Source organism: Diadema setosum, chromosome 14 (genome assembly GCF_964275005.1).
Source record: "Diadema setosum chromosome 14, eeDiaSeto1, whole genome shotgun sequence".
NCBI lineage: Eukaryota > Metazoa > Echinodermata > Echinoidea > Diadematoida > Diadematidae > Diadema > Diadema setosum.
The window spans coordinates 15,678,594-15,690,684 of NC_092698.1; the positions used below are offsets into that span (position 1 = coordinate 15,678,594).

The 12,091-nt window shown below is 36.8% G+C and overlaps 1 protein-coding gene across 1 annotated transcript; it reads left to right on the forward strand.

Moving 5' to 3' along the window:
• Positions 1–5,527: 5,527 nt before the first annotated feature.
• Positions 5,528–8,054, forward strand: LOC140238161 (uncharacterized). Its single transcript, XM_072318100.1, has 2 exons — positions 5,528–5,882; positions 6,991–8,054. The coding sequence occupies exons 1-2, from the start codon at positions 5,528–5,530 to the stop codon at positions 8,052–8,054; spliced, it is 1,419 nt and encodes a 472-aa protein (XP_072174201.1).
• Positions 8,055–12,091: the final 4,037 nt, after the last annotated feature.

Genomic DNA, 12,091 nt, shown 5'->3' on the forward strand with positions numbered 1-12,091 from the left:
AGAGAAAACACATGTCAAATTTGTAGAAGGACTTCTTAACTCTCTGTCCTGACAGAGAAGAACATTGCATTCAGTGACTAATAAAAAAAAGAGACAAAGAAAAATATAACTTAAATGAATAAAGTAGAATTATATGCAGCATTAGATATCAGCTTTGCTTGTCGTGATTCATTCTGTACAGGTGAAGTGTGTGAATATCAAAACCTAGCATTTCAGACAATGCCAGAAGAGCGTGACAGAAATTTGTACCGAATCTCTCTCTCCCTCTCTCTACTCGTACAAGTTTATTTTCTCTTTCTGTGCTCTCTCCCCTTGAGATTTTTTTTTTCTCGCTCGCTTTCTCCTCTCTTTCACTTCCCCTGTTAATTTAGTTATCATTTTTGTAATTGTTATTGGAAGAGTGCGTCCTATATGTACTTGGACCTGTCAGAGTTTAATGGTTTTCCTTGAAGCGTTCGTCCTATACTTGGACCTGTCAGAGTTTACTGGTTTTCCTTGAAGTGTTCGTCCTATATCATCTACTTGGACCTGGGAGGGTTTAAAGGGATCGTGTAGTTTTGATGGAGACCTAATTTCAGGTTTCTAACACTTTTTGGTGAGATAAGGAGAAACCTCTCATGAAATATGAAAGAACATGTAATTCCATGAGGAATTCAACGTTTATTTGATGAAAATTGGTTTTGAAATGGCCAAGTTATCCAAAACAGAGCGATTCTAATAAAGTGTGGGACCCACATTTTATTACGATCGCTTTGTTTTACTTCTTTCTTGGATGTTTCATTCTTTCCAAACCCGATTTTCATCAAATAAACTTTGAATTCCTCTTAAAATGGTATGCTCTGTACTATTACTAAAGTGTTTTCTCGGTATCTCGCAAAACGTTAAAAGCCCAATTCTCATCTCCACCAATACTGTATCATCCCTTTAATGATTTTCCTTGAAGTATTGTTGATAAGTGGTCTCAGTGGCTAGAGGATGACGCAATGTCATCAACCTTATACTTTTTTCTTGTGTGAACGTATGAGATGCAATGAGTGTGCGTGCGTGTGTGTGTGTGTGTGTGTGTGTATGTGTGTGTGTGTAATTCGGTACTTCAGTATTCTACTATGGGCAAAATATAATTATTTGCGATAAAGATAGCAAATATAAATTGATATTGAACCCCTCACCCAAGAAAAAAAAAAAAAACCCGAACAAATCAAGCATTAATTCATTTCAAATCTTATAATAGAGCCAAAGTCTTTATAGTGCTGAAATATTGTATGAGTAAATCCAGGCTTACGTAGCTTTGACAACTTTGCAACTCTAGAAATAAAAAGGTGCACGTGGGATACAATTACTTTCTGACGACAATTCAACCTGCACCACAAGACACAGACAAAATAGTGCTATCAATAACAAAGTTTTTTTTAACAACATAATTATCGTTTCTATTAATTATTTTATGCTGTTTTTACAGGGAAAATAGTTACAAAAGGGATGTCGCAACGTCCACGTACATTTACTTTTCAATTCAATCATAGTTTATTTCCAATCGATCAACGAGAATCAAGAGAAAACATAGTACAAATTTCCAATCAAGGAAAATCAAAACATAGTACAAAGTATACATGTCATGAAATGATATTGTTCAAACATTTGCAAAAGATTCATGTAGTATCCGAGGTAAATTATATAACAACATATGTTTATATATATATATATATATATATATATATATATATATATATAATTATTAGAAGAAAGAGTCTCAAGTACGCCATGGATCCAACGATTACAAAAAAATTTTATTACAAAATTTTCGGTCTGCCTCAGACCTTCGTCAGTGCAAAGATTGTCTTTGCACTGACGAAGGTCTGAGGCAGACCGAAAATTTTGTAATAAAATTTTTTTGTAATCGTTGGATCCATGGCGTACTTGAGACTCTTTCTTCTAATAATTACAACATTCGAAGTCCAACACGTGGAAAATTCCAAGATGAACATATATATATATATATATATATACAATAATTAGGAGGAACAATACATATATACTTCGTGGACGTGCGGAAAATAGATTCGATTATGGAAAATAGTGATCCACTAAAAAGCAAAGCTTGTGGGACGTGGATCTCTAGATAAGAGATGAGTAAATAATATATTATTTGAGGGTTTTTTATAGCTATTATATTTGATATAGATTATTTAAGTCATTTGTAAAATATATATATATATATATATATATATATATATATATATATATATATATATATGTAGTTACATTGAGATACGCAGGTCGGGAAAAAAATATATAAAATATCAATGCTAATGCCCGGACACTGTTCACTGAACCTCGTGTACCGGGAAAATATGACAAGGACGTACGCACACTACCCACGCACATATAAGACGCGAGACAGTACCGAGAGGAGAGAAGACGGTAACAATAGAAGTCTACGAAGAACAAAAGACAGGAAAGGAAGAGGAGAGAAGAAAGAAGAGCGGTCTGCACACAGAACACGCAAAGTGCTGCGACATCAGGACAGGTGAAAGCTCAAGCATGAATTAAAACAATTTGAATTATCTAAAATTATAAGTAGAGAGTAGATGTTTTCTGAATTTGTATTTAAATGTGACGAATTTGGGGGAATCTTTTAAACTATTATCTAGATTATTCCAAAGTTTGGGTCCGGTATAAAAAAATGTACTTTGGGCATGTGCGGTTCTCATTAATGGAAGATGAAATCCATCGGATCGTCGTGTTGGGTAGTTATGTACTGTTTCGATGAAATAAGTCATGAAATATTTTAGGTAAAAAATTACTGTTATAATTAAACATAAACTGGCCAAGCTGAAACACATACAAATCTTTTATTCTTAGTATTTTATGGTCAAAAAACAAAGCATCTGTATGTTCTCGGGTATGTAGATTAAAAACAATTCTGAGCGCTTTCTTTTGCAATAGAAAAAGTTTATCTAGTAATATCTGATATGTATTACCCCAAGCAAGAATCCCATAGTTTAAATAAGGTAATATCAAACTAGAATAAAGAGTTAATAATGCAGATGAAGGAAAATAATATTTTAATCTGTTCATGACGCCAATATTACGTGAAATAATTTTACATATGTTATTGATATGATTCCTCCATGAAAGCTTGTTATCAACACAAACACCAAGAAATTTAAAGGAAGAAACTTCTTCTAGGGGAGTAGTATCAAATGTTATATTGCTGGGAGGCTGTCTAAAGAGTTACTAAAAAGCATAAATTTTGTTTTTTGAATATTTAGTGACAATTTATTTGCGTATATCCATTGTATAACCTTTTTCAATTATTCTTTTACTGTTCTTGTTAAGATATTTGGGTCTGGGTGGGAAAAGAAAAGGTTAGAGTCATCCGCGAATAATATGAAAGATAGTTTCTCCGAGGATCTATGAAAATCATTGATATAAATAATGAATAACAGTGGACCAAGGAACTTAACAAATATTTAACCCATTAATGTCTAGTCCTGAGTATAGTCGGGCAGGTGTCTATGGAAAATGCGTGTTATAGCAAAATCAGTTTGTGCTCAATGGATTAAACCATAACGAAACACAAAAGAATTTCGACTTTTAAGAATATTTTGTTTCTTTAAAAAAGAAAATTAATTCTCTATACTCACAAGAGAAAGATAGTAGTGAAACATGTTCGCACATACGCATATAAACAATGTTAGAAATGTTCACACACACATAATAATATCTAACACGGATTAACACACACACAAAATGTAAACACATCACTAACACGCATATTTGTATATGCACTGGTGTGCCATTGTTATTGTCTACATTCATTTTACGCACCTGTCCATATGTACACATGAAAGTTACGCCGTTCATTAATTTATTTGCTCACCTATCCAAAGGTAAATACAAGTATAGCAGAAGCCGCAAAATCGGGGGGGGGGGGGGGGGAGGGTGAACCCCCATTAGTATTTCTCTTCTCCACCAAATGTTCTGAAATGTTGAAGCTTTTTAACTCTAGAAACAAATCATCACGTTTCTGTCAGTTCATCATGCCTGGATTCGGTATCAGGCCTACAACGTATGCGTTTGTACCTTTTTGCTACCATTGTTAAATATACAGATGTGTAAACACGGTAAAGGCCTATATTGGTGTTGTATAGGATTAGTTTGGTTTGATTTGGTTTGGTTTTATTTCTGTATTTTCTTTTTCCTCCGAGCACAGTGACAAATAATTGATACAACAAATGCCAAAATAAAGTAAAACATATAAGTCACTTTAGGAACTGTCAATTTCGTAACAACACTGTCCCTGCAACCATAAGTCAACATATGTGAAAATAACAACATTGTAATGCATGAAGGGCTGTAGTACGTAAAGAAGGTAGAAATGAATCATGTCAATACAGGGGACCGTCATCACAAGCATAGCTAGACTTGGATGTGGCCCTATATCTTATACTGTACGTTTAGTTCCTATGTTACCTTACCATTACAAAAATACAAAGTATACGATGCATGTATTCCCATTTTACTACTCCAGCTGTCAGCGTTTTCACATTTCTGTAAAGTAGAGACTCATTTGTTATTCTTCCATGACCTCAGGATGGGCTGTTCAAAAATGATAATTATTCAGTGTCATTTTCATTGTTTTTGTCAAGTTCAGAATGTCAGATTGCTGGCATCAATGTTTGTGAGCAAACTCTAGCAGGAATTTGTGTGTATGTGTGCGTTTGTGTGTGTGTGAAACAACCCAAGTTAAATCACTTGCAGATGGTAGGATGACACATATCGTGGTGATTTTTATTCAGGTGCTCAAAAATTAGAGTTATATACTCGTATTCTGATTTCTAAAACGAGATCGTTTATGTTGAAAATATAAATGGCAGAGCCTGACTCTATATGCTACCTTCCTTTCTTGAGGCTCATGTGATTGGGGGAATTATTAACATCAATACATGAACATGCCTTTTGCTATTGTTTGTGTAATTATTGATATTATTACTACAATTATTGAAAGTATAGTAAGCAAATATGTTATCCTTCGATTTTTTTAAAGAGCTAGTTCTTTCTGTGCAGCTCGTCTACCAAATGATGGATCATATCAACAGATTACCATTTGTTCAGAACTAAAATTCCCATTGTTGTATTTTGAGAGCTTGTACATCAGCAGTAACATGCTTAAATACCTCATTATCTGAATCTTCCTTGGTTTTTCCCCCTTGCAACCTCGTAGAGCCGGGTATCGATTCTCGAGATTTTTTTTTTTCCTGATGTGAATTGTTTATAATAATTGTATTGAGTTCCGCAATGTTTTTAGAGGCTACAGTGGAATCGAAACCACTGGTAATGCGACAATCATGTTTCTGATTAGCAATAACTCACAGACGTGTGATATTATTACACACTGTGAGACAGTAATTGTGTTTCTTTCTGACCAGCCATTTGTCAGGTGCGAGGCTTTCCTTTTGCATCTTTCATTAGAGAGCGATTGTTGATAGTAAAGCCTATTGGTACAGCTTTGGACTGGACGAGGATGGATCCCCAGCTCATTGACACCCAATTTGCCATCTACGGTACCTTCAACCCTACGGTGTCGGCCAAGGGTGAGGTGGAAGTGCCGTTCTCTACGTCCACCTCCCTGGTCGACGGGCGCGTGTCTCAGTGTGGAGACGATGCAAACTCGTACACCACCTCAGCCGCGATGGACAAAGAGGACGAGGACGACAAGGAAGAAAGTTTAACACCGTTTATCTCCTTGTCGCTCCTGATTTTGGGCACTTGGAGGAGACGTCGAAGATCCCCCTCAAACGAAGCCGGAAGTGGTGACGATGACGACATAAATTTTCTCTCTCTCGAAGAATTTGACTCAGAGAAGGAACCATATGCACGTACGTTTGTCTGACAGTAACGTGGAATCATTATCATTATAAAGTTGTAGACATTGTGAAGCCGAAAAACTTCTATATGTAAGCGGTGTAGCCCATTATATAAGAATATTGAGATTTTACCTAAAAAACGGACAGTATGATATCGTTTACAAATGTTGCAATTATAATTGCAGTTATCGTTACTCACAGTGTTGTCAAAGACATTTTTTTTTTAAATGTACATAACACTCTAGAACTGTATTCAAAGAACTCCAAAATCAGCCTATCATCTAAGTCTGAGCGTAAATTCTTGACACTTTTGTATGATAAAAAGAATCGCTTGTTTTGTTTAAGTCATATCTTATGCAAACAGTTTCTATGAGCGGGTGGGAAACGGAAGGCGTCGTTGAACAGAATTATATGCCTCGCATCAAGAGGGAAAAATCACCGTTTTTTAATGTTATTTTGATTGTATTTAATTATTGTATCAACGATGGATCTAGGCCACCGTCGGAATTGTAATTTGATCATCCTACCAGCATACCTAAGCATTTAAAGATACATCTTAGACAAATAATCTTAAATTGTAAATAAGGATTCTGACTTTAGAACTTTTGAGGGCAAAAATTTGATTTTCTCCAGCAAAGCCAAAATATTTAATCGAGAAATTTTTGACACAGGCATGTCTGGCCAAATATTGTCTTATTAATCATGGATAAAAACAGACGCCTTGAATTTCCTGACGGAAACATAGTTTAGTGGTGCTTGTTGAAACTTGCCGCTGAAGCAGTCAATTCGAAATCCGCTTTTGTCATCATAATCGCAAATTGCTGAAATAAAAGAGAGGGGGTGCATTCTCAGTTTGAATGCCAATTGGTCTTTTTTTCCTAGGATTCATATGAAATGCCTTCCCATAAGAGAACAATTATTACAGTCTCGCATACAGGAAAGGTTTAGATGAAATAGAAAAAAAATAATTGTTTGCAAACGGTACATAAAAAATGAGGATATTTACTTCTTTTTTAATGCACTTGTCAAACGGTTTATTTCGTCTTCTGTATAATCTTGTCTGAATTTTTATCGTTACCGAAGGCTTCTTGATTTATGAATTTCCCCCGCTTGCTCACAGGTACCTGGCTTTCCATCGCGATAGACATCGTCACTCTACTGTACCTCTCTCTGGTGACATCAATGTTGATTGCCGATGGCTACGTGTACCTCCACGAACTATGGGGCAAGTCTCGACAGCTGCTTTTCATGATTTCATACCTGACCTACCTTCTCCAAGTGATAATCATCCCTGTCTATGCCCTCTTCGTCAGAACCCGGGCTCTCTTGCTGTCTCCGAAGAAAATTCTGCGGTGTCCCCTTGATCCCCGCTTCGTTCGCCGTCGTTTGCGCGTCATTCGCGCTTCTCCGCATCAGGCTGCAATCAAAACTCGATTCGCACTCCTCTTCATGAGCTGGCCAATTGCGCATGCTCTTCTCAGAGGCGTGGAATCCCTGGTGGTCGAACACTACTGTCAAATGCGCTTTTTCATTTTCAGCGATGTTGCCGCCGTTGTCGGCTTCGTGTGCTATGGCTTTTTCTGGTACATCGTGCTCGTCAATCGTATTTCTCTCCACCTCCAAATGAATCACGCTTTGCGCATCATCCAGCGAAGTTCCTACACCCTCAATGTTGATGCTGCGCGCCGAAATATCCGTCGCATTCATCATGACTACCTCGCTATGCGCGAACTAATGGGGGTGTGGATGGCCTATACCATGGTAACCGCCACTTGGGGCATCATGTCGAGATTATCCTGGGACTACTCAATCTCCACGGAGGACGAGTCAGCAGCGGAATCGAGAGCCCGAATTTACCTCGAAGCCGTCATCTGGTCTGAGAAAACCATGTTCCTTGTCTATCCCTGTATTGCCCTGGGAGGGATGAACTTGGAGTACCTGTGGCAGAGATTCCGGTATGTCTTGGAGCGGATGCGCACTTACCAACATCGTTCGTTCTGGACCATGATTCAGTTGCACACCTTATACATCAATAATATCGGCAGTCCAGAGCTGAAGTGGACGATAGTTTTCGCCCTTATCGGTCCCTACCTGGCCATCCAGTCTCACTGGCAGGAAGAACAGAATGTGAAATTCTGGAATGGGCCCTTCAACTGCTCCACAAATTTTAATGGCACTGCTTGATACCAAAGTAATATTACGTTGAGTTCTCTTATTGTTATTGGTTTTTTTTTTTTTTTAGCTATAATTTCACATTGATAGAGTTACTTATGGCAGATTCCCTCAGCACCTGATTGGTCGAGGAAAGTTGCTCACATGACGTCACACATACGTCAAAGACAGTCATTTTGATGATGGCATTTAGTCAAGTCTTGCTTTTACGAAGAAAGGATCTTCCCTCTCATTGCCTTCCCTGAACGACGTTTACTTTGAACTATATTTTCACTGATTTCATTCATTTGTAAAGAATGTTGACCAAATGAAAAAAAAAAAGTCCCCCTCCAAATCAGGAGGTGTATAGCGAAAGCGACAAGGCTTTTTAAAAGCTCGTTTTTGGCTCGGATACATGAAAAACCAAAATAGAAAAAAACCTTAGTTGTCGTTTGTTAGCACCATGATAATAACTCGGCAATATTATCATTTCATAGAGCAACTTTCTCACTCGCAATAACAGGTGGTTAAACAATACGTCTTTATGCTATAATATCAGAAAAACAGACCAAAGATTAGAAAATACAATATGAAAATGCACCGCACTATTTTCTATTTAACTCTAATATGGTATATACGCACTGCTGTTATAGGTCGTTCTGTTTTGTGATTTTTATGTAAACGTTAGTGTTGTGTGTGTGTGTGTGTGTGTGTGTGGTGTGTGTGTGTGTATATGCGTGTATGTGTGTATGTGTTTTAGAAATCCAAATCTGCGCTCTTTAACATTGCATTGCTTCTCATTTCTTCTTCATCAGAAATTGTAATCAATTTGGCGTTTTCGTTTTGCGTTTTTACTTTGAAGATTACGACTCCCATTTTTAGCACTGCAGTGATATGACTTCGATCAACGCCGACACGAAATGAGTCAAGTCGACTCGTGGGAAAAAAAAAAGTCGTCGTCAACTGAATTAATGAATTCTCCGTTTAATAGTCATGGATAATTATGATAAGAAAAAGTTATATGAAGTTCGTTTTTGTTTTTTTCTCTTCTTTCTTTCTGCTCAGCTCATAGGTAGCTCTGATATAAAATGCAAAGTATATCGTGAAGTATGTTGTATTCTGTAGTATGATAAAATAATTATTCAAGACCGATCTTTTGAAGGACATTTTGTGATCTATAGCCTTTTATCGCCCACAAAGATTTCCACGCAATTATCCGTCAAACGTTTCAACTCGACCTTCCATTGTTACAGTGTAATTTGAAATGAAGGGTAAGGGTATGCAATAAGGTACATTAAAAAAAAAGAGAAGAAAATAGAGTTGAATTGGTGAGCAGTTCAATGGGACGCTTATGAGCTGATGACATCAACATCAAACCTCATTTGCATTTTCAACAACATCGATTAGGATACCTCTCTTTTGTGAAAAAGAAAACAAACATATCTACCCCTCAACTTATTTTATGTTTTATTTTATCCACTTTATACTATTCTGCGTATTGTTTGCGTAAAATTAACCATCTAGAGGTATCATATTTTGATCAATGGACTGGCTGATATCATAATTCCATAGTTGAGAAAATACCTCACTAGAATTTGATCGATTACACGCTCTTACAACTTACTCTATGACTATGACTATAGTCCAGTCAATCTAGCGCTTTTTAGGGGGTAACCCACCACTAATTGCAACAGTAGGAATTTCACTGCAGTGAAAGTCGTTGAGGCCTCCAGAACACCATACTAAAAGTCCCAAAAAATCCAGTGGGGCAAAATAGTCTAATTTACATAATATGCAAATTAGCAACTGTAATGAGAGAAAATTGACAGATCTCAGCTTCCCGTTATCCAATTTTCAAGATTAAAATCTATGAACTTATATTTTGTAGGTCAATGAACACGATAGATGCCTTTTCGAATTGGTCATACAAAAATAATTTACATAAAATGCAAATTAGCGGTAGCTCTAAGAGTACATTCTTAACAACGGTACTCATGTTGGCATAATGCACTTTTTGCATAATATGGTGACGCGGGGTTGAGGGGGTAACTTTGGGCGCCTCCCAAGGGGCCGCTTTAAATGTGCACCCCTCTTTACTATACAAGTATTGTAAAGCAATGTCTCCTGTATTGATTACATTGCTTTTCTTGGAAACAAAAGTACCCTTGCTATAAGGCACGATCGAATTTTGACAGCATGTACGTTTGGAACATATATATTTGCGTCATATGATATTATATGTTTTCTATATTGCCAAGTGGATAAAGGGCATTTTGGGGGCACGCGCCTCAGGATCGCCCTTCAATAAGCACCCTCTTTATTGTGTAGATCTTGTAAAGCAAAATCTTCTTCTATCATTTTCGTGTTTTTTCATTCATATAACAGTGTGTTTGCTGTATTGCCGGACCTACTTTTAAAACTACTCACACTAGAACAACTGTATTTGGGTTGCTGATATCTGTATTTTGTAATAAAGGGCGTGCGTAGGTGTAAATTTAGACACCTCCCTAGAGATTACCTGTGAATGTTCACCTTTTTGACAATGTAGTTATTGTAGAGCAATGTTTCTTCTATTAATTAGTTGCATTTTTGGAAACAAAAGTGCCTTTGCTATAAGGCTAGATGGAATTTCGAAAGCATGTACGTTTGGAACGTATGTTCGCGTTATATGATATTATATGTGTTCTATATTGTTGTGAGGGTGGATTATTTTTGGCACATCCCACAGGGTTGCCATTTAATGCGCACCCTCTTCACTGTATAGATCTTGTAAAGTTAAGAATCTTCTATCATTTCCATTACTTGTCATCGATGAAAATTGTATTTGCTGTATTGCCGGGACTACTTTCATAACCATTTACGCTAGAACAACGGTATTTGCGTTGCTAATCTGTGTTTTGCAATTAGGGGGCGTGAGCGTAGGTGTTAAGTTGGACACTTCCCAAGGGATTACTTTTGAATGTTCACCCTCTTGACAATATAGATATTGTAGAACAATGTCTCCTCTATTAATAAGTTGTATTTCTTGGAAACAAAAGTGCCTTTGCTATACGGCACGATGGAATTTCGAAAACATGTACGTTTGGAACATATATACATTCGCGTTAATGATATTCAAGGTTTTTTTTTTTAATATTGCCATGAGGGTGGTGTACTTTGGGGCAAATCCCACAGGATTGACATTTAATGTGCATCCTCTCACTGTATAGATATTGTGAAGCAATGCTTCTTCTATCATTTCCACGACATTCATGTCTTGATATGGCAGAAATTCAATTCAATACAATGCAATTCAATTCTTATTTCATTTTTCGACAAGAACATAATAGACATCACTTTTTTTTTTGTAACAGAAAATGAGGTGCGTAAAACTATGTCGGATGAAAAGAATGTACAATGATTGTATAGCACCTTAAAATAATCATACATAGTCATAAAACTCAAGTGAAAGTCATAAAACTTTTTGAGACATGCACTTTTGGAACGACTGTAATTGCGTTGGTATTTGCGGTTATAAGGGTACAGAGCCATTTAATGTGGGCACTTCCCATATAGTACAGAGTGTAGGCTCTCTTCGAATGATCACCACTTTAACTATGTCAGTGTAAGTCAAAATTGCAGAGCAATATATCTTCCGTTAACCTCACTGAATTTCATTGAATAAAAGTTTCTTTGCTAGAGGACCAGAAGGACTGTTTAAAGGCATGTACCCATAAAGCATAATCATGTATTTGCGTTGGTACATGATTATTGCAGGTCTTAGACTGCCTTTAGGTGGGGTAATTTTGGGTACTCTCCACGTGGTTGCCTTCGTATGTGAACCATTTTCACCTTATAGGTATTGTAAAACAATAATTATTCTATAACTTCCTCTGAATCTTAATGGGAATGAAACAAAGAGGACGTTATAGAGGCTTTTCGCTTCAAACAGCTGTATTCACGTGCGTATGATTATGTTTTGTACCGGGCCGTGAGGGTATAGTGATAAATTCGGGTACCTCCCTGCGAGCGGCTTTGACTGTGCACCACCTTTTATTTAAAAAGATATACACATTGTAGAAAAATGTCTC